This window comes from Miscanthus floridulus, chromosome 16 (genome assembly GCF_019320115.1).
Source record: "Miscanthus floridulus cultivar M001 chromosome 16, ASM1932011v1, whole genome shotgun sequence".
NCBI classification, from domain to species: Eukaryota; Viridiplantae; Streptophyta; class Magnoliopsida; order Poales; family Poaceae; genus Miscanthus; species Miscanthus floridulus.
Window position 1 is genome coordinate 81005422 of NC_089595.1, and position 24095 is coordinate 81029516.

Below are 24095 nucleotides of genomic sequence, written 5' to 3' on the forward strand. Positions count from 1 at the left end.
AGTGTATTAGCCTATAATTAGCTCATGTTTAATGTATTTTCACAAAGTGAGCTAATTTTTAGCTTTGGGATCCAAACATGGCCATATTATACACTGCCTATGTTTGTCGTACGCTACTTGCTAAGGAACATACATGTCGCATCGCAACCACCTGAAGATGCTGACCATGTGCCGAGTTGACTACTTTGGTCTAGCAATGATACAAGAGGTACACAATATATGGGACAGCGTGAACTAACCCACATAATACTACAGGCTGATGGCACGATATATAAATCATATAAGCACTCTCTCCGCGTTCTCTATATAAACATGCATCAGCACGTACAGTTGTCACCACCAGTACACAGCCAGGCGTCTTACGGTACCGTACGTCTCACTTACCGATCTCAGAGACAGAGGAAGCGAGCTAGGCACATTGGATCAAAATCATCTAATGGATATCGGCGTGATCGTCCTGTCCCTCGTGGTGGGGTTGTTTGGGCTGGCGAGCGCCGTGCTGGGGTTCATCGCCGAGCGCACAAAGCTCACTGTAAGCAAATAAGACACCTATTTTTTACCTTCGTTCCCTCTTCCCATACCGTTTGCAAGATGCTTCCAGTCTTCCATTGATGGACGACGACGTATGTACACTTCATTTCTTGCAGGGACATGACATCGACATCGACGTCTACACCGGGGAGTGCGACTACCCGGCCAACCCGGCGTACCTGCTAGCGCTAATCGCGATCCCGCTGCTGGCGGTGGCTATGATCATCGCCTCGCTCGCCAGCGGCTGCTGTGGCTGCTGCAGGCCACGGCACGGCGCCTCCGAGTCCAAGCGGGTCACCGACATCGTGTGCGCCGTTCTCTCATGGATAGCGGCGCTGATTGCTGGGGCGATCTACGCGAACGGCGTGGCGTGGAACCTCCCCGTGACGAGGTACGACTGGTGGTGCAGGCTCCTCAGGGACGGGTACTTGAGGATGGCGGCCTTGCTGAGCCTCGCCGCCACCGCTCTGGCAATCACGTCATACAGCATGCTCCTCGCGCAGGCGGCGCGGTCGACGGCGCCGGCGCCGGCGCCCGCAGCAGCAGGGGCCTCTGAACCGAAGCCTGATGGTTCGTACCCGCCGGCTGCGGAAGCCATCGCGATTCCGACGGAGACGCAGTGGTCCGCTCCTCAGAGGCACGGGCAATGGCAAGAGCCACTCCCGGAGGTCCCTCGGCACCATGTGGGAGGATACAATTACAATCGGACACCATGCCAGGAGATGGCTTCCCATCCTCGGCGTCAAGCACAGCCAGCAGTTGAAGTGATGATGGCGTGAGAAGACACCCTTGCGTGTTATGGAATGTGCGCCCTAAGTTGATTTCGTGTGTGTTACGTGTGATATTATTGTCACAATATTATTGAGAAATGCTATACAACACTTAATTGTTTTGGAGGCCAACGGAAACACGAATTTGTGGCCCCTCAGCATTTGGTAGGCATTCCCTATGTCCCGTCTCATTCTTCTCCTCTGTTGTTGTCTATTTTGAGTCTGATACGCACACCCAACTTCTAGTCTAGACACATATCTGCAAGGTGAAGGACGGAGCTCAGGTTGCCGTGGGGCTAGCCAAGGAGGAGCAGGAGTCGAGGTTTGGAGGTCACGAGGGGTGAGGGGGAGATGAACCACAAGGATGTGTTTGGTTGCATGGATCTCCTCCATCTTGGTTAAGTGGATCCTTGATTCCTTATAATCTGATATGGAAGACCAACACTTGTTGTGCAAAATCCCCAAGCGTTTCTCCTTGACGCAAGGTGTCATTAGGTATATAAGGGCATTTGGGTAGGTAATAACACCACCCCTATCCAAACCAAAATATTTGACTCTATGCATTCAAGCCTCTTGGGAAGGCATATGGTCACAAATTAAGAATCTTTTTGCTTGGCCCGACATGAAAGCAATGATTAAGTAATTTGTAGCGCAGTGTGCAATTTGTCAGCAAGCTAATTCAGAAAAGGTAAAGTATAATGGCCTTTTGCAGCTTCTTCCTATATCAGAATACGCTTAGCAAGTTTCCAGTTTAGATTTCACAGAAGGTTTTCACAAGTCCAAGCACTTTTATTGCATATTGGTGTTGGTAGACAAATTATCTAAGTATGCCCATTTCATTCCTTTAACCCACCCTTTTACTACACTTGAAGTTGCTATTAGTTACATGGATAGCATATTCAAACTTCATGGTCCGCCCGCCTGAAGCAATCATATCAGACAGCGATAGAATCTTTACTAGTTCTTTATAGCAAGAGCTATTCAGTTTGACAAAGACTGAATTAAAGATTAAAGCATCTTGCCACCCACAAACTGATGGCCAAACTCACCATGTCAAACAGTGTTTGGAGGCCTACTTGAAGTGTTTAGTACATGCTCGGCCCATTCATTGGAAGCAATGGCTCCCACTAGCTGAATTCTAGTACAACACAAGCTACCATACTTCACTGGATGCTGGCAGGCGCCAAGGTCTAGGTGCTGCTAGTCATGGTGGCTAGCAGCTCCTGTAGTTGTGGTTTTGGTCGTCTCTTTGTTGTGATTGTAACAGTTAAAATCCCAAGGTGTGTGTTGTGTGGTGTGAGTTTTGTATTGGCTTTTTAAGCCTTCCTTTAATGCAATGATACGCAACCCTCCTGCGTATTCCAGAAAAAAAAACTTTTTAAGCTTTATAACGCTACAAGCCTAGGCATTTGGGTATTGATGTGGTTGAATCATGTTTCAAGGATGATCTTCAGATCTGACTCAGTTACTTCGACAACAACTAGTCAAAGCTCAGCCGGGATAGAAGCTCCAAGCTCATAAGCATAGGTCTCAAAGATCCTTTGGAGTAGGTGATTCAGTCTCCAGCCCTATGTGCAAATTCAGTGGCACCAAGAGCTAATTACAAGATATCATACCGCTACTTGGGCCCATACCAGATCATCGACAATATAACGTTTTTTCATTAAACAGGAGTGGGAAAACAAAACAAAACAATACAACGCTCCACATAACGGTAATCACGTAATTACTCACCTGGAAGCGTCTGCTGCCGATCACTAAGGAAATATTACAGAAGAAGATACGCGACACAACACAAGTCGGAAGAGCTAACCGTAGAAGCACTAGAAGTGACTCTGTCTGCCTGACTGCCTATACTCTGTTGCCTCGTCCACGATTTGGAGCAGCAAAACTAGAGCCGAAGTGCTCGGCCCACCGAAGGTCCTATCGTTTCACTCCTTCCAAATCTTACAGCCGATTAGGAAGACCAGGGAATCGAAGCCCGCTCTTCCTCGCGAACGGAGATTTCCCCATCGAGGTGCAGCTTCTTCAAAATGATCAACCAAAGCTCTTTACCTTGGTCCTTGGGGGTGTCAGCTTCGTCAAAATGAGACAAATTTATAATGTGTGTGTGAATGCATGGATGTATTTTCTACCACATTATATATGGAGGAAATGCGTGCTAATCAGATCATGTTTACAAAGGTAGGAAATTCGTAAATGGTATTTGGGGCACTAGAGTTATTTTATTTTCAATTACCAGAAGCAAGTGTAGCACTCCAGTAGCTATGCCGGTGATTCTTACGGCACGCTTCAGCGCTGTCTTCCCATGGATGCGAATGAGCGCTCGAAGCCACTAATCATTCGGCAATGCTAACCACTCGGCAATGTGACAAAATATGAAATGGTGCTGATGTTTTCCTTTATTTCGTTTGCCATTTTGTGATGATATACATGCTGGTATAGTTTACTATAGTTTTCACACGAGCAAAACCTGAGTGTACAAACTACTGAACTAGTAAAACCCAATTGGCAAAAGGCGTCACCTCTGCTCTGTAGTCGCCACCGCCACCGGCAACCTCATCACAGGGCGGAGCCGCAGAAGGGGCAGAACCGGAACTGTGGATCGACGGCGCGGCTACACGCGCCGCACCTCGCCTCCCGGGGCAGCAGCGAGGGTGCCGACTCCGCGCCGAGGGAGCCTGGCGCGAGGAGGCCGCAGTCGCGGCAGAGGTACGCGGGGTCCGTCCCGGGCCACCGCCAGACGGGGACGAAGAAGAGCTTGAGGACCTTCTCCGTCTCCACCAGGTCCGCCGCGCCGCCGCACCGGAGGCACCGCCCCGCCGCCTCCTTGAGCACCTTCCCGGCCCCCTGCTCCACGCCGCCTACGAAGAAGAAGAACATCTTGCTGCGGGATCCTGCTTCCTGTCGTCAATCCGTCACTCGAGATCGATCTCAGGTCGATTACCCCGTTCGATTCGATGTGGTAGGCGGTAGCCGGTAGGGGGATTTTGTAAGGGGTGATCCGTGTTTGGGGATTCGGGCGGATCGGCTCTCGCGACGGGGTGAAAGGAGAGGAATTTTCTCGAGACCACGGATTTGATTGAGATCACAAAAATTCACGACAGTTCGAGATGCTTCAACGCCTCAATGGTGATCGTAAAAAAAACGCCTCAATGGTGGCCGCAGGTTGGTAGCCGTCATTGGATTCGTAACAGGCCGAAAAAGGAGGAGATCCTCTAACGTAATTCATTGGCCGGCACTATTCTCCTAGGATCTCCGCATGCTCTCTTCACTTTCTGATCCTTCTCTCTTCGCTTTCTTCGGCTTGTTGTTCGCTGGTTTGTTGCTCACTGTTTTTTTAACTGAAATAGTACGGCTTTTAAAATAAGCGAACAGAGCCAAATACCAATCACTCAGCTAGCACTCCAATTTCCACCGCATCCAAAACGGACTAAAATAATCCGACTATAGTTGTAACCAAGTTGAACTTCTCCAGTCCATCGGCACTTAGGCACCTTGCCATTCTTCCCCTACTTCTTCCTCTACAACTCTTAATCCCTAGCAGCTGATGCTGACCAGTAACCACTGACAAGTAGCGATGAGCTCCATGGCCACGCCTCCGTGCCACGTCGTTGCTGTGCCGTACCCGGGCCGCGGCCACGTCAACGCGATGGTGAACCTGTGCCGCCTCCTGGCAGCGCGCGACGGCGTCACCGCCACCGTCGCCGTCACCGTCACCGAGGAGCGGCTCGGTCTGGTCGGTGCCCCGGCGGCCTTGGGCCCACGCGTCCGCTTCGAGGCCATCCCGAACGTGGTCCCCTCTGAGCACGGGCGCGCCGGTGACATGGTCGGCTTCGTGGAGGCCGTGTACACCCGGATGGAGGCGCCTTTCGAGCGCCTGCTCGACCAGCTCCTCGCCGCCCCGCTGGCGGCCGCGGCCATCGTGGCCGACGTGTTCGTGCCGTGGACCGTCGCCGTCGGCGCACGGAGGGGCGTGCCGGTATGCGTCCTCTGTCCGCTGAGCGCCACCATGTTCACGGTGCAGTACAACTTCCACCGCCTGCCACCCGCTGCGGACGACGGCGGCAGCACTTCGCCGGTGACCACCACCGCCGGTACTTACGAGTTCTTGCCCCTCAGACCTTCTCCCCCGTTCTAACACTGCTCTTCTTTGGCCTGTCAGCATTTCTGCACAACAATCTTGTGTTTCCTTTTTTTTCTTTGAAAACCAACGATCTTGTGTTTCCTTTGCAGATGGCACAGATCCTTGCTTGGTCGAAAACTACATCCCCTGGCACGAAATTAATCAAGCTAAGCGACCTTGCGCCCACAAACACCAACAAGACGATGCGAGCAAAAACGCTTGAAGCCTACTCTGCTCTGAGAAATGCGCAGTTCGTCCTCTTCACATCTTTCTACGAGCTCGAGAGCGACGCCATCGACGCCCTTAGGCATGAACTGCCATGCCCGGTGTACGCTGTAGGCCCTTGCATCCCCTTCATGGCACTCCAAATCCAAGAACACCATGCCGACGCGGAAAGAGTAGGCTACACATACACAGCTTGGCTAGACTCACAACCAGCGCGCTCGGTGCTCTACGTCTCGCTTGGCAGCTTCCTCTCAGTGTCATCCGCCCAGCTCGACGAGATCGTCGCCGGCCTAGCCAAGAGCAAGGCCAGGTTCCTGTGGGCGCTCCGCGACGCCGACGCGCGCTCCCACGTGCGAGGTGTGTTATGAACAATGTTTTAAATAGCGGGCTAAGCCTCTTAGCGGCAGCCTCTCCAAAAGGCTAAGAAAGGCTATAGCGAGCTAAATAGCGGGCTAAGCCATTTAGCGGCTGGACAAAAAATATGTCAAACATCATGTAATTTTACACATAATAAAGATATAGAAGATAAAAACATTACAAATACCAATAGGGACAGATAGTTCAAAGCCTTACTAACACATTACATCAAAGTTCGTAGGTCATAAATGATACATCATACATCACATAGGGACATACGTGAGTTCAAAGTTCATACAAAGGTGGAAATGAAAGCCCAGGCCTAATAGCGGCGCTAAATGAACCACAATTTAGCGGAATTAGCGCGCTATTAGCAGCTAATAGCGGGAAAAATCGTTTAGCGTTAAAATCCTGATAGCTTAGCGTTGGTCTTCCAGATCCGCTAAATAGCGCTATAGCGTCCGCTATAGCGCGCTATTTAAAACTTTGGTTATGAACGACGTATAAGAATATGAAGTAAAGAATCAAGCCACAGAGGAGACACACGATTTAACGTGGAAAACCCCTCCGATGTGAAGGGGAAAAACCACGGGCACCAGCCAGCAACAATCTCACTATCTCAAGAGTTTTGGGTTACACGCCTATGGCAGCTTACAAGAGAATTTGGAACAACTCCGCTTCACTTCGCTTCGCTCCGTCAGAAGCCTGGCCTATATCCTGGAGTGAATTTGGAACAACTCCAACAAAGTCTCGTCGGTGGGCGCGACGCCGGCGTCGTCGTGCCGTGGACCGATCAGCTGAGGGTGCTCTGCCACCCTTCGGTCGGCGGGTTCTTCACCCACTGCGGCATGAACTCTACGCTCGAGGCGGTGTACGCCGGCGTGCCCATGCTGACCCTGCCTATAGCGTTCGACCAGCTGGTCAACAGCCGGCTTGTCGTCGAGGTGTGGAAGACTGGGCTTGGTCTCAGGGAGAAGGCACGGGACGACGGCGTCATAGAAAGAGAGGAGATCACCGCGGCAGTGGATAGGCTCATGCGTCGCGACACGGTGAAGGCAGAGCGCAGAGGACAGGTTGAGGAAAGCGGCACTGCTGAAGGATGCAGCTCGCGCTGCGTGTGAAGAGGGTGGATCCTCGTCAAGTTCATTTCGGAGTAAGATTCAGCTATAAAAAGTCGCAACCTGTCGTATTAACATTGAGGTTGAGTAGGTTGTTTATTCTTAGTGAGTGCTTGGTTTGGCTTTTGCTCCTAAAAGCCCAAAGACCAACCAAAGGCCCCTTTAGACAACAGCTTTTGCAAAAGCCAGCTTTTACGTAGTTCATTTTCTAGAGGGGAGAGCTGCTTCCACCGACTGTGGGGGTGAAAAATTACCCGCAACGCCATCCATTATGTGCATACCGGTTCAATTTGCTCGCGACTCGTCTTCTACCACGTGAAAGAAAGAGCGCCGCTCCTCCGCAAGCAGGCTCGGACCGGTGGCGCATCTCCCCTCCGGCGGTGCATCTCCTCTCCGGCGGTCCTCTCCCCTCCGCGAGCAAGCTCGGCCGACGGCACATCTCTCTCTCCCACCTGCTCGCTCTTCACTCTCCCTCTTTACCATCTCCCAGGCGCACACACCATTGCCGCCCGCACGAGCTCCACCGGCCAAATTCGCCACCACCAAACCGCCTCTGCCCCGATTCGTCGCACACATAGCTCCGCCTTGACTCCCTCCTTCTTCCCTACCTGTTTGCGTCGTCGATCGTCTAGGGCAGAGGCCCCTTGGGCCGGATTTCACCGCCGTTACCACCATTGCCGCCCAAGCTCAAGCTTAGCGCGGCCAGGCCATCTTCGGACGTCTCTCTCCCTTCTAGTACTTGGATTCGGGCGCGGCCCTGTCCCTGGCCCCAGCGGACGCAGGCACGGCCCCATCCTCGGCACCGGCGGGCGCTAGCGCGGCCTCGTCCCGTCCTTGGCACCGGCGGGTGCAAGGGCGGCCCGTCCCGTCCCAAGCTGCGGCGGGCGTAGCCCCGTCCTCGGCTGTGGCGGACGCGAGCTGCGGCCCTGTCCCAGGCTTGCTGGAGCACCGCCCCTCACCGGCCTCCTGTCCCCCTTGGTCATCTATAGAAGAAGACGCGTATGGAGAAAAAACATGAGAAATATGCTGGGTGAGTGACAAGTGGGGTCGGTTGGCACGTGGGACCTGCTAACCGCTGCTTTTTAAAAAAGATACGTCTGCTCAACCAAACGGCATTTGGCCTTGCCCACAGTTCACATCTCACAGCTGCTTTTCCAACAGCTATAGCTCACAGCAGTTTTTTCAGAAAGCTACAGCTCAACCAAACAGGACCTTAATGAGTCTGTGATCTCTGAATTTAACAGAATCTTCAGCTAGATAGGAACTTCAAAGTAGCATCCTAAAACTCTAGTTGCAGTTTGCGAGACCTCCCAATTCCAATCCCGCGGTCGCTGGTGCGATTCAAATACGATGAATGACCGAGCCTGTCTGGACGGGTTCGTTTTCTTTTCCTGTCCTATTTTTCTTTCCTTTTCTGGCGCGCCGCAGTGAACGAGAGACCACGTTGTTTTAACGGACGTGGTGGGTCTATGCTCGAACAAATTTTTTATGCGACATGTACTGACGTGTCTTCTTCATTTTTTGCTTGAGAGCCAATCTATGTAGTGCTATATTCAAACATTAAGTGAGCAAACAACACACGCCATACTATCCAAATTGGATAGCAGTGGAAATTTTTTTTCCCATAAAAGGAAATTATTGATGTTCGAAAATTATTCGTTGTTTTTGGATCGGCGGACCGTTCGCTGATTAGCCTCTTTGACCAAAATTGTTAAAAGTGCGAAACTTAAGATGCAAATTTAGGGTTATATTATTATTCACAATAGTAAAGATGAATGATTTAGTGCAAATTTAGGGCTTGACTTTACATATTTTCATAATGATCACTTGAGCAGATGCAATGATTATGTTTAAGTGAAAAGTAATCGGACGAAAGTGACCGATGTATTCTGTTGATGAACAGTGTATGCACATATATACAAGCCCAAGGGGCGGTTGTCTGTTGGCGAAAAGGTGCCTCTCTATTCAGGGTGGGCGTTCGGTTCTCGGTTCGGTTTCGGTTCAGTTCCCTCGGTTATTGATGAAATTCGGTTCCTAGAAAACAAGAACCGATCGGTTCCAAAAAAATTTAGGAACTGAGCATTTCAGTTCTCGATCATTTCGGTTTGGTTCCAGTTCTAACCGAACTAACCAAATTTTTTCAGAAGACCTCAAGACAATAATAAATATACTTGTTCTAAGGCAAATTTATGCAACACTATATTCATTTTTAATAATAATAATATATAAGAAAACAATAGCAATATAGTAACACAAGTTCAAATATAAAACACTACACATAAACCAAACATAATCCTACAAAATACAAGTAAGTATAATTCATGTAATTTGATTCTTTCGGTTAATTCGGTTAACCGAGAGTAGGAACCGGATTTTCTTCGGTTATTTCGGTTCCTCAATATCAGGAACCGAATAAGGAACCAAATTTTTCGGTTCTAGTTCTTTCGGTTTCGGTTCTTTCGTTTCGGTTCTCAGTTCTCGGTTAAATTTGCCCAGGGCTACTCTCTATGCATATTCTGGAACTATCATTAGTAGTTGCTAATGATGAGATTAACATAAATTGATCACTAAATAATGAATCATAACACTCTTCCTTGACCAATTGGTTCCTTCTAGGCATCATTGTTTGTTCATCAGTCATCATTTTGAAGCTTTGGAAAACCCTATGAAAAAATCAAAGTGTACCGATATACCAGGCAAAACTCCTTAAAACCCAGTGGGAAAAATAAGGAGAAACACCATGATATATATAACTCCTAATGTTAATAGACACTTTTAGGTGTCCCAAAGACATAGTCTAAAAACAATTTGATCAAAGATCAATATGTCATAAATATTATCTTCGAAAAACCCATGTAGGGAAAAATAGATAATATGACATTTACTATGTGTTGACATCGCCTCATTAAAAACTTTACATGAGGAAACTCCAGAAGAGTAAAACTCATATAAAGAAAAGAGTGCAATGTGATGTTTGAATACAAGTTATGATTCAAAGTGATTCTCCTCCTGATTCTTACAAGTCTCTAAACCTTCTCATACCAATCCCTTTAACACATTTATGGAATATGGAGTATGGTAGAGACTTTGTGAATAAACCTGCAAGATTGTCACAAGACTTAGTTTGTAAGATTTCAATTTCTCCATTCTTTTGGAGTTCACGGGGATAGAATAACTTGGTAATAATATGCTTAGTCATATTACTCTTAATATAACCTGATTCCATCTGCACAACACATGCCGCATTATCCTCAAAGATAATGGTTGGTGTGTCAAGTGCAATAATACCACATGATTGTATTATGTGGTTTATCATTCTGTGAAGCCATACACACTCGTGTGATGCTTCATATAAAGCAATTATTTCAGAATGATTGGTGAAAGTAGACACCAAAGTCTGCTTTGAAGACTTCCAAGATATTGTTGTTCCACCTTGCAAGAATACAAAGCTTGTTTGTGATCTGCCATTGTGGGAATCTGATAAATAACCAGCATTTGTATATCCTAACAAAATTGGATCTTGATTTCTACTATAGAACAATCCAAGATCTCTAGTGCCATTGAGATATCTCAAAATAGTTTTAACTCCTATCCAATGACGTTTGGTGGGTGTAGCACTATGTCTTGCCAGCAAGTTTACTGCGAATGCAATATCTGGCCAGGTGCTATTAGCAAGATACATTAGTGCTCCAATGACACTAAGATATGGGACATGTGGTCCCAATACTCTTCTCCTTCTTCCCGTGGTCTAAAAGGATCCTTCTCAACATCTAAGGATCTTACTACCATCAAGGTTTTTGTTGGATATGACTTGTCCATATTGAATTTCTCCAATACTTTATGGACATGGCAACTTGGTATACAAATATACTAGAACTAAAATACTCAAGTTATAAACCCAAGCATAATTTGGTTTAACCTAAATCTTTCATTTCAAACTCTGTCTTTAAATGATGACGTGCTTCATTAATATCGGCTTCGTTGCCAATGATATTAAGATCATCAATGTACACCGATATAATACAAATCATGTTGATGATTTTTTTTAATGAAGACACATGGGCAGTCGTCATTATTTGTGTAGCCCTTCAACTTAAAGAATTCTCTCAACTGATTGTACCACATTCGGTCGACTGTTTTAAGCCATGTAATGACTTTTGCAACTTGACACAATACATGTTGCGATTTACCTTGGGATTTGCTATACTGATTCCATCAGGAAATTTTGATGTATATATCAAAATCTAATGACCCATACAAGTATGCGGTCACTACGTCCATCAACTATATAGATAGATGATTTTATACTGTCAGCGATATTAAGTATTAGAATGTTATTCCACTCATTACTGGAGAGTAAGTTTCATTGAAATCAACGCTAGGTCTTTGCATAAAACCTTGTGCCACAGGTCTTGCTTTATATCTCACCACTTCGTTGTTTTCGTTCCTTTTGCTGATGAAAACCCATTTGTATCCCACAAGGAAGATACCAGGGGGTGTTGGCAATACAGCCAAAAACACTTCCTTTTATAAAAGCAAGGCAATCTCTATTTCAATTGCTACCTTCTACTTATCCCAGTCCAAACGCTTCTTGCACTCCGTCATAGACTTAGGATCTGAATCAGTTTGAAGGATATTTGCAATTTGTTTAGAGAAATAAATATCGACTATTATGGACTTACGATCATAAGACTCTCCAGTATCTTTGAAATTTATAGCAATTTCATCTACCCTTAAAGATTCATCATGACTTCCCAAAATGATGAATCTGGGGTCTTTCGATGCTCTAGCCTCAGTGTTTATGCACATAACTGAGCTAGATTGTGGATCATTTCTTGCCACAGGACATTGTATGTCCTCTAGGTGTCTTTCAACCAAAGGTTGAGTTGCATTTCCAATCTTCTTTTGCTTGCCAGCAATCACATCTTGCCGCTTAGAAGTGCTTCTCCCCCCTCTTATTGCCAATTTGGGGTGACTGGTTTTATTAGGTACCTCCACTCTTTCGGGCACATTCCCTATAGGATGGAGAGACTTTGTAACACCTTTATAATTAGAGAAATCGTCTGGCAGATTGTTTGCAATATTTTGCAAATCAATAATTCTTTGAACTTGTAGTTTAGTTTCTGTAGTACGTGGATTAGAAAATAAAATGCCTTCTGCATTCCAATCAATTTCCTGTCGTTTTTGCGTTTACTAGATTTGTTCTTTGGAAAGGATCCATTGAGCTTATTCCTAGCACTTTTCTGTACATTGTGAACCTTAGGTAGAGGCGTCGAATCAACAAGGCGCTTATAATGATTCTTCAAAAAAATTTCATCATTGGGTCCTTCTTCTCCTTCATGTAGGTCTCGCCGACCCTATAGACGTCAATAGGGATAGCTCCACATTGCGGCCCTGTCCGCCACTAGCGCCATGCGCAGGCATCGTCTGCCAGTCATGGCGTTCCATTCCGTTGCAGCGGACATCGTGGTGAGCTGACATGCCTGTCAGTGTTCATACAGGGGTTAGGCAGAACAACACTGGTACGCCCAATGCTGTTCTTGATGTGAATCCTCAAGTATTGCCCGTCATGGCCATGGGTTACATTGGGGCATGCCGGTCTCTTTCTTAGTATCAGAGTTTTGACCCAGACCCATATGCTTGGACCTGGAGTGGTTGGCGGAGGTATGGGTCTTTGTTGGGCGAGATGGAGCCCACAGCCTCGGGGTCGGGCGAGGCAGAGCCCGCAACCTTAGGGTTAGGTGAGGCGAAGCTCACCCCCAGAGGTCGGACGAGGCAGAGCACAAACCTAAGGGTCGGGCGAGGCAAAGCCCATGGCCTTGGGGTTGGGTGAGATAGAGCCCATGGCCTCAGGGTTAGGCGAGGTGGAGCCCACCCCCAAAGGTCAAGCGAGGTGGAACCTACGCACCTAGGGGTCGGTTAGAGCTACAGTCACGCTCTTGACTGCTCGGATGAATCAATGTTGATGGTCATTATCTCCTCCTATTTGAGTACCCTAGTATTGGTCCCTGACAACAAGATTCACCTGTTTCTCTTGGTAGTTGCCACCACCTAGATGGCTTGGTGCAGCGAGGATCGTTGAGTAGAGAAAGGTGATTGTCTCTGGCTCTGATTGTGGTGATTGTGAGGGGTTCTTAACCTTTTCCCAGCGGAGAGCGAAAAGGCACTCTAGTGGATTGCTCATGGCTTGTGGATCCGCATCTTATGTTGGTTGTGCGACATTGTTGGTATATTTAACACACACAGATAAATCCACAAGTGCATGGATACCGCTATAGCTTTCACCTAAAAGTATTCCAAATATCATATCCATAGGGAAACATGTGAGACTAACTATGATCTAACTTAACTAATGGTAGCAACAAGGTTAGGATAAATAGGAGCATAGATAGGATAACTAAAGTTCTCTAGTTCTGACTTGGGTAAGCTTATGTCTTCTACTATTCAACTAGAGACATTACTAGGGAAAGGCACTAGTAGAGGATGCTTTCCTTCACAACTACGTCCTACGTGTGCCTATAGATGGGAGGTGGACTACAAAGGATCAATGAAGATATATAGTACAGGTTATATAGAACTTATGTCACTCAAGCGATCTACCACCTTCTAGAATACAGGGTGCATCCACGATTAACCTAAGTCTAAGTACCACACTTACACTTATGATTAATACTCTACTCCACCTAGGAAGAGAATAAAACACTCAAAAGAGAGTTGTGAACGTGAAGAACAATATAAACAAGATTCTTACTTGAATCAGAAGTTGATTACCAGAGAAATCTCAGTTGTGATCTCAGATAGAACTTGAATTCGCCAAGGTACAAGCCATAGAGAGAGCACCAATAGTCCGACACCTCCTCCAAAACTCTTCCCTCACTGTCTATCTCACTATTATTTATAAGACTAGATCCTATGGAGGACTAATCTTCTCTTGATAGCTAGCTCTGATCCTCATGATATGAATTAGGGTTTCAGGATGGCTCTAGGGAGGGTGGCAGGGGATGGTATCTATAGGCTGGAGCATCCAACGTGAGCCCTTGGATCAAACCGACTTAAAGGACAACATAGATACAACCTAGGAGGCAGTGGAGAACCAACATAACAACGGGAGGCTGATGTTGATGGTAGTTAACAACTATTATAAACCATCAATATAACATCTATAAAGGCATAAATATAATCACCAATGAAGTTTTAGGGGTTTAAACTAACAAATTCCATGAGTTTTGCTAAATTTGTATTTTCTGCAGGGTTTATTCAAAAAACTATCAAGGTGGACCTACATGTCAAATTTAATTGTGCTTATCCTTAGTGAAACGGACACCAAAAGGTTCTAGAAGACTCTAGAGGACTTCACACCAAAGCAAAGGGCGACAGGCTGCCAAGTGGGGCCACCTAGCCCCTGGGCCCACCTGTCAGCCTCCGTGTCGCAATGTCAGTTCTCCACCACCTCCTAGGTTGCATCTATGCCGTTCTTTAAGTCGGTTTGATCTAAGGGCTCATGTTGGACGCTCTGGCCTATATATATCAACCCCTACCCTCTAAAGGCATAAGTCATTTGAGAAGACAGAAACCCTAATCATCCTTAGAGCTCCACCATATTCTGGGGCATAGCTAGTTAGGCTAGGTCTAGAGGGAGGCAAGCAGGCTTTGCTTGGATTCCTGATCTTGTCAAGAGCATGGTTTAGTATAATCTTTGTACACCCTCTCTTTTGTTTCTTTATTACTTTTATATGCTAGTTACAATTGTTATGACAATATTAGTATTCATCTTATTCATGTTCTTTGTTATAATGTCCATCGTCTACTTTGGTTATATGCTTAGTATAGCTAGTTTATCATTATATCCATGCATAAGTTCGTATAGCACTCGCTCTACTGCGCATGGGGTGAGTGGTCGACATTGTGTAAGCATGGTGCTTATACATTGTTTACCTATGGATACACCCTATATTCTGGGTCATGTGATAGATCGTGGATGTGACACTCCTATTGAGTCCTTTGTAGTCCACTCGCCGAATATAGGCGCACATAGAGTCCAGTTACAAAGGAAGGGCAAGCTTTGTTATTAATCTTCCTTAGTAATATTCCTTATGTGTAGATATGAGGATGATCTTAGCAATGACTACTAGGTATAATTGCACTAATCAATGTATGCTTTGACTTATAATTAAGAATAACTTTGGAATTATTCCTCTAATATTCTACCTGACCATGCTAATGCCATAAAAAGGAGTACTCTGAGTGATTTATCATTATTATTGATCAATACTTATTATATATCTATCTTATCCTATGACTTACCCCTGTTATAAGTAGAACATTAGTTATGGTTTATTTCTCCTTCAATAGTATAAGTTATCAATACATGTCCTTGCTAGACCTTCCCTGTGGTAAAAATATAAATAACGATACCTGGAATACTCTAGAGTAAAGTGCTTCAATGGTATATTATTTGTGTGCTTGCAAATCCTTTTTAATCATATATTTATATATTCTTTCTAGTCATATAAAATGATAAAGAACTGCTTAATATTATTCTAGTAGTAATGCTATGTAGTACCAACAAACATTCCTAGTGCTATTACTAGGGGCTAGATTTAAAACTCTGTTCTTAGTAGCGATACTGAGAAATGTTAACAAGCACCTTTGGCATCATCACTAGGGATGACAACCTAGTAAAGTAATGTTAGGAGATGTAGGTTTATAATAGGTGACTACTAAATAAGTGGCAAGTTAATAAATACCAACAAGCATTTTTGGCGCCGTTGCCGGTGAAGGTAGCTAGGCAAAGGAAGTACTGATAAACATATACTTATTGATGTGCTTGAAGATAACCGTTGACCTTTACTCAAACAGGCTTACCCTTGTTTTGTCTTCTTGTGTATCTTATGCAGGATGATGTATGACTGGTTTTGACCTTCTGACAAACTACGTTGAAGATCCAGAAGTTTTAATCAGGAGACTAGAGTTAACTCAAGAAAGTTCTAGTTTTAAAGTCAGAAGACAACCATATAAGGCAAAGCTTAACACTTGAATTTGAAGCCATGGCTAACAGGACTCTACATGAATTCTCTACTCCAACTACGGTCAACATCCGTACCAAACCAACAGTTAATATCAGAGATAATGGATTCGAGCTCAAGCTAGCTCTCATCAACATGGTGCAAGTAAACCAGTTTTGTGGGAAGGCACATGAAGATGCGAGTGCACATCTCCAACACTTTCTGGAGATCTGTAGCACTTTCACCATCAAAGGAGTAACCCAAGATGCCATATTACTTCACCTCTTCCCATTCTCACTCTTGGGGAAGGCCAAGCAATGGTTCTATGCCAACAAGGATAGAAATACTACATGGGATAACTGATGCACTATTTTTGTAGCAAAGTTCTTTCCCATAGACAAGACCAATGCTCTACATGGGAGAATTCCAAGCTTTCAGCAACAACATGATGAATCTATCCCTGAGGCATGGGAACTTTTCAAGATTACATTACGGAATGTCCTCATCATGAGATAGAGAATTAGCTACTCATGCAAACTTTCTACCATGGGTTGACTGACAGTACCATGAGACTATGGATGCTGTTGCTAGAGGTGCATTCCTGTCACTCACCATACTAGCTACAACAGCTCTTGTGGAGAAGATGACCTCCAATCAAGGTTGGAATGAAGAACATGTTCAAACCCGCAAGAGGGGTGGAGGTATGTATTAACTCAAGGAGGTAGACATGCTATTTTCCAAGATGGACCTGCTGATGAAGAAGCTTGAAGATCGAGCCAATGAGAAGCAGGAAGTCATGCATATTCTTGATTCTTGCATGATGTGTGAAGTATGTGGAAACACTTGGCATTTAGGGAACAACTGCCCTGAGACCCATGAGGATGTGAACTTTGTCAATAACAACAACTACTTTTGTCCTCAACAGAATCAAGGATGGAATCAGCAACAGAGACCCAACTACCAAGGTAACTATCAAGGTAATAATTTTAACAATTTCAATCAACCACCCTTGAGAGAATTAATGGCTAGTCAATCCAAACTTATGGAGGGATTGTCTAGAAAGGTAGCTACCAATGATAAAATTCTAAAGAACATAAATAATAGAATGGATAGCTTTGCTTCTGCCATTAAGAACTAGCATAGCTTTAATAAAATGATATAATCACAAATAGCTCAGCAGGCTGCTGTTGTTCCTCCGTCCGACAAAGGTAAGATTCTGCGGCTACCAAAAGATCAAGAAACTATAAATTTTGTTGATATTCACAATGCAGCATACTACTATATACAACTATCGACGAAAAGGTGGATAGACTATAACTTGCTGGAAAAGAAAAGCGATCTAGAAAGACCTGTCATCCCCATCACTATTGGACCTCACATTTTCTAAGAAGTTGTCTGTGATTTCGAAGCAAGTGTCAACATCATGCCTAAGGTAATTTATGATCAAATTAATGGAGATACTTTGTTGTACACAAATATGCATTTGTAGCTTGCAGATCAGTCACTCTGGTACCCTAAGGGAGTTCTTGAAGATGTTATTGTTCGAGTGGGACAATCTTGTGTTCTTGTAGACTTTGTGGTTCTAGAAATAGGTGGAGATATAAGGGCACCCATTATTTTGGGCCGACCTTTCCTAAGCACCGCTAAAGCCATCATCTACATGGATAGTGCCAAGATCTACTTCACAATCAAGGATAGAAAGGAGAAGTTTTCTTTCAAGAACCGCATCTTGTAATCTCCATGACATCCAAAAACGCCATACCTGCTCGAAGAGACAATAGTGACCAAGAAGAAGAATAACAAGAGAAGGAGGAAGAACAAGGCCAGGCAGCCTTAAGAAGAATTGGTCAACATGATCAATGCACTTTGATTAGAGTATGACCACCTCCTCGCTTCACCATTCCTTGCTAAGAAGGATGACCTAGGCATACCAATGATCGAGTGTACCATTGGATAGAGAATCTTCTATAAGACCTGCAATATTGGGTCGGGTGTCAACATAATGTCTAAGGTAACGTATGAATACTTATTTGGTGATGAACCTTTGTTCCCTACATATATGCAATTGCAGATGGCAGACCAATCAATTAGATTTTTGGAGGGAATAGCAAAAGATGTCAGGGTAAGGATACATGATCACTATACCCTTGCCAACTTCATGGTTCTAGACATGGGAGAAGAAGAAGACAATACACCCATCATTCTTGGAAGACCGTTCCTCAACACTACCAACGCGATCATCTATGTCGGATCTGGACAAATCCACTTCCAATTCTCTAGAGAAAAGGTACACTATTATTTCAATAGTTATACCACTTATGAGCAACCGAAGAAGTCTGACTCTAGGAGGAAACGTCAATCATCCTGAAACCAAAAGAATCAATCCCCAAAGAAAAGTTGGGATGAATGTGAGGAACCTAAAGAAGTTGTAAAAGATGAACCCGCTCTGCCAAAGTCAAGTCCACAGACCAAGCAGGTATGGAAAGAAAAGGTAACATCACTACTAGAGTCACAAGAGGTGCAACCATCAGGGTCTCCATCCCCGGGACCGGCTGATGCACCCAAGGAATGAACAAGATAGGAAAAGAGTCCTGTCCGAAGTACTTAAAAATCTGAACCCTGGCTGTGAGGTAACATTGGTAGTTATCCATATTTACTTCTTAGTATTGCATGAATTATTTTTCACTTTTAGCATGTTTACTCTTCTATGTTAGTATTGCATTAGTAGAAAAAAATAAGAATTACATCATTGTATCATTAAAGCCTAAAGCCCCATGTGAATAAATCTATGGTGTGTAAAGGCCCATAGGAATATTCACCATGGTGGCATAAAAATAAAAATGCCATACATACATATTTTCTGCATTATATAAATAAGAAAATCCAAAAATATTAAAAAAAACATCCTACTAGAGCTTTGCCAATTAGAAAATCTGTCTAGACCTTCAAGGACAACAAATCTCTGAATGCCTGACCACTAACCCCTTATCCTTATCTATGCCACAAGTTTTGGTGCCCTTGTTAGAGTATTTTGTAGGATGATCAAGAGTAAAGCCATCCATCCGAAGTACATTTTCCCGAACTGTCGCTACACCCGTTACATGAGGAACACAACTTCTAGACGGATGAGAAAGACTTCTGCTGGTAGACTCACTCTAAGAAAGACCACGACAACATCCATCTTGGAGGAGGAGCATCCCCCTTGGATTGAGATAAGTATTTCTTTCCCTTTTGGTTTTGCTGTTAAGTTTGCTTCATGTTAGTTAAAATAAAACGATGCATAATAAACGAAAGCAAAATAAAAATTTATCTTTGTCTTATATATATATTAGTAAGGTGTGATCTAGAAAAATAAAAACAAAATAAAAAGTGTGTGTCTAGTTTTCAGTTTTTAAGAGCTGAATATATAAATGGGCTCTGAGGATAATCTCTTAAATGAAAATGATGAATAGTTGCTCTGTCATAATTTCTTTCAAGTACCTAGTTTTCAGCCTTGAATTCTCCCAAGTTTTGGATATGACTATTTTGATATAAGAATTTACTCAGAACTTGAAACTCATGGGTAGCAGATGCTTGATCTAAGTCTAGGGAATTGACTAATGTAATATGAGAAGATCTGAGCTACTGTTTATCTTGTTCTAGTGACACTAAAGTTCTGGAGATTTATCTTTTCAAAAAAATTAAAATCCTACATGATGAGCTCCTATATGACAAAGCTTGAATTCTAACCAGAGCCATATATGATATTTAGATTAGGAAAACTTCCACTCATATATATGTTGCTTGCATTGCATTAAGTTTAGTCAAGCTTTGTTGACCCTTATTAGAGGTTTATCATGCTCTTAAAATCAAGATCACGTACACACCGCCCAAATATGTACTACTCCTACACTAGGAGTAGGCGCAATAACATGCCATTCCATCTAGATCCACCCAAAAATGCTTTACTCCTACACTGGGAGTAAACACCAAAAAATATTCTTGATAGGAATTTCCACCAAATAAATGCTCCAAGTTCTTGTTGCTATCTCTCAAAAATTCTGTTGCAGAAAAGAGGCATGGGGCTATGCAAAAGTTATTCATCTTAAAAAAAGAGAGATAACAAAAAATGGACAAGTGTCCAAGATATTGAAAATAATGGGTACTTAGATGCCCGCCCGAAAAAAAGAAGAGATGAATAAGATAGCCCATGTTTTTCTTGCAAAATTGTTTCCAAGTTTTAAAAGAGAGATATGTTTTCAAGGAGCATAGTAGAATTAGGTTAGTCAGTAAATATATTCACACACATGTACATTTTGATTTGATTGTATGACTCAACTCTCTTTGGATCCGAGGTTTGACTTTATAATATATATTGCAAGTATGCTCTTTTATGCTTTTTCCACTCCTATGAGATCCACATAAGCCTTAGTTGTAGGAAGAGAAAGGCATACCACACTATTGCCTTAGTGAGGATCCACAAATACCACATATATTGAGAGACTTGAGAGTGTCATACGATGGAAGCTCTGAGTTTTATTTTGAAAATCTATAAAAACTCAAGAATAATGGTTGAGCAAAGAACTTGAGACATAGTGCTTGACTTGATCATTCTATCTTTCAATTGCTCAAGACCCAAGAGAAGGTTGAGAAGCCCAATGGTTGAAGGTAATATGGGTGAGTTTGAAAGTTAGATCGGTTTTTATTCTAATCTAGAGGAGAATTCTTGTTTGAACACATGTCTACTTTTGAAGAGTTGCTACGATGTTTTTAAAAATCTCAAAACTCCTGATCCATTTGCTAAGTTTAGCTTTGCTACGGGATTGGCAAAGGATAAGCTTGGGGGAGTTTGTTGATGGTAGTTAACAACCATTATAATCCATCAATATAACATGTATAAGGGCATAAATATAATCACCAATGAAGGTTTAGGGGTTTAAACTAACAAATTCCATGAGTTTTGGTGAATCTGTATTTTTTGCAGGGTTTATTCAGAAAACTATCAAGGTGGACCTACATGTCATATTTAATTGCGCTTATCCATAGCGAAATGGACAATAAAAGGTTCCAGAAGACTCGGGAGGACTCCACAACGAAGCAGAGGGTGAGAGGCTACCAAGTGGGGCCACCTGGCCCTACCTGCAGGCCGCCTGGCCCCTAGGCCCACCTATCAGCCTCCGCGTCACAATGTTGGTTCTCCACCGTCTCCTAGGTTGCATCTCATCATCCTTTAAGTTAGTTTGATCCAAGACTCACGTTGGACGCTCCAGCCTATATATATATCATCCCCTACTCCCCTGAAGGCATAAGTCATTTGAGAAGACAAAAACCCTAATTATCCTCAGAGGTCCATCATATTTTAGGGCATAGCTTGTTAGGCTAGGTCTAGAGGGAGGCAAGTAGGCTTTGCTTGGATTCCTGATCTTGTCAAGAGCGTGGTTCAGTATAATCTTTGTACACCCTCTTTTGTTTCTCCATTACTTTTATATGCTAGTTACAATTGTTATGACAATATTAGTATTTATCTTATTCATGTTCTTTGTTATAATGTTCATCATCTACTTTGGTTATATGCTTAGTATAACTGGTTTATCATTATATCCATGCATAAGTTCATATAGCACTTGCTTCGTTGCGCATGGGGTGAGTGGTCGACATTGTGTGAGCATGGTGCTTATACATTGTTTACCTACAGATACACCCTATATTCTGGGTCATGTGGTAGATCATGGATGTGACACTCCTATTGAGTCCCTTGTAATCCACTCCCCAAATATAGGCGCACGTAGGGTCCGGTTATGAAGGAAGGGCAAGCTCTGTTCTTAATCTTCCTTAGTAATATCCGTGCTAAAAATATAGATTCACCAAAACTCATGAGTACATAGATTCACCAAAACTCATGAGTTTTGGTGAATCTATGTTTTCAGTAGGGTTTATCCAGAAACATTGTACATACTCATGAGTTTTGGTGAATCTATGTTTTCAGCAGGGTTTATCTAGAAAACCGTTAAGAGGGACCTATTCATCAAAGGAAATTACAGAATTCCACCGCGTAATCGATGAGGGAAGATTTAGAAGACTCCAGAAGGTGAATCACCAAAGCGAAGCCCATGTCTGACATGTGGGGCCGGTCGGCCCCACCTAGAGGCCGCTTGACCTATGGGCCCCCATGTTAGCTGTTGGTATTTATTAACTTGTCACTTGTTTAGTGGTCACCTATTATAAACCTATATCTTCTAACATTACTTTACTAGGTTGTCATCCCTAGTGATGATGCCAGAAATGACTATTGACATTTCTTAGTATCGCTACTAAGAATAGGGTTTAAAATCTAGCCCCTAGTAATAGCACCAGGAATGCTTGTTGGTACTACATAACATTACTACTAGAATAATACTAAGCAGTTCTTTATCATTTTATGTGACTAGAAAGAATATATAAATATATGATTAAAAAGGATCTGCAAGCGCACAGATAATATATCATTGTAGCACTTTACCCGAGAGTATTCCAGGTATTATTATTTATATTTTTACCACAGGGAAGGTCTAGCAAGGACATTATTGATAACTTATACTATTAAAGGAGAAATAATCCATAACCAATATTCTACTCATAATAGGGGTAAGTCATAGGATAAGATATATATATAATAAGTATTGATCAATAATAATGATAAATCACTTAGAGTACTCCTTTCTATGGCATTAGCATGGTCAGGTAGAATATTAGAGGAATAATTCCTAAGTTATTCTTAATTACAAGTCAAAGTATACATTGATTAGTGCAATTATACCAAGTAGTCATTGCTAAGATCATCCTCATATCTACACATAAGGGATATTACTAAGGAAGATTAAGAACAGAGCTTGCCCTTCCTTCATAGCCAGACCCTATGTGCGCCTATATTCGGGGAGTGGACTACAAAGGACTCAACGGGGAGTGTCACATCCGTGATCTACCACATGACCTAGAATATTTGGTGTATCCGTAGGTAAATAATGTATAAGCACTACGCTTACACAATGTCGACCACTCACTCCGTGCGCAGCTTAGCGAGTGCTATATGAACTTATGCATGGATATAATGATAAACTAGTGTCAGCACGAAAATGTTGACACACAGCAAGCTAGAAGGATCTGCTTAGGATGAGCCTAGAGATCTGCTTGGCTTCAATGCAAGACCCATCGACCCGGCATATTCCTCCCAAGGAATACGATTGAATTTGACCCTATAATTAACAAGGAGAGAAAGTTTATCTGTAATTTAAGGTGAAACATGCCAGTCTTGCCCAGACAATTCCAAGTGTGCCGCTTTGGAAGTAGCCAGACAGGAAAATCGACTAAATAGTCAATACGCGAAGAAATCGGCTATTATGGATTGTAAAGCTTGCAGGTCGCGATTAATTTTATGTTGATAGGTATAATGCATGCAGATGCAAGTAAAAATCATCAGCTATGTGAGTATTATCAGTGTGGAGCATTGAGCTGATGAATCTAACAAGAAAGTATATAACATGCTAACAAATCGACTGTTTAGTACAAATGGATCTACAAACGCTTTGAATCTATTTTGTTACCATCAACAGTGAGGTTCGACCGGATCGATGGCAGCTATGATGATAATAACAAACTAAAACTGAAGAATCCGTAAAACCATACATTGATAGGCTTTTCGAAAGACATGCTATATATGTGAAAGCTCAAGTGGATCGACTGAAATAGCCGATTCAGGTGGAAAGGACTATAGCATGCGAACAATCAACTATTTAACATGGACAAACCTATGAATTCATCAGACTTAACCTGCTATCTCTAACAGTGGGGTTCAATCGGATTGATGACAGCCGTGATAAAGACAACAAATCAAACCTTTAAAGTAAATAGATCTATCCACATTTAACAGAATCATGGAGACATACTATAGGCGTTAAAGCATAGGCGATCGGCTATTTAGCCGATGCAGGCATAACAAATAGTTAAG

The 24095-nt window shown here is 43.5% G+C and overlaps 2 protein-coding genes, 1 non-coding gene and 1 pseudogene across 3 annotated transcripts; 2 read left to right on the top strand and 2 right to left on the bottom strand.

Annotated features, from left to right (window-relative positions):
* Window positions 1–436: 436 nt before the first annotated feature.
* On the top strand, window positions 437–1460 carry LOC136511603 (uncharacterized). Its single transcript, XM_066505645.1, has 2 exons — window positions 437–532; window positions 648–1460. Exons 1-2 carry the CDS (start codon window positions 437–439, stop codon window positions 1308–1310), a joined length of 759 nt encoding a protein of 252 aa, XP_066361742.1. The 3' UTR covers window positions 1311–1460.
* A 1487-nt stretch (window positions 1461–2947) lies between these two features.
* Window positions 2948–4527, bottom strand: LOC136514066 (uncharacterized). Its single transcript, XM_066508047.1, has 2 exons — window positions 3827–4527; window positions 2948–3377 (listed from the first exon to the last, which is right to left on the bottom strand). The coding sequence occupies exon 1, from the start codon at window positions 4182–4184 to the stop codon at window positions 3864–3866; it is 321 nt and encodes a 106-aa protein (XP_066364144.1). The 5' UTR covers window positions 4185–4527; the 3' UTR covers window positions 2948–3377; window positions 3827–3863.
* Window positions 4528–4881: 354 nt separating this feature from the next.
* Window positions 4882–7179, top strand: LOC136510920 (UDP-glycosyltransferase 87A2-like; annotated as a pseudogene).
* A 9362-nt stretch (window positions 7180–16541) lies between these two features.
* Window positions 16542–16646, bottom strand: LOC136514540 (small nucleolar RNA R71). The gene has a single exon (XR_010773696.1). It is a non-coding gene; the product is annotated as a small nucleolar RNA R71 (small nucleolar RNA).
* Between the last annotated feature and the right edge of the window lie 7449 nt (window positions 16647–24095).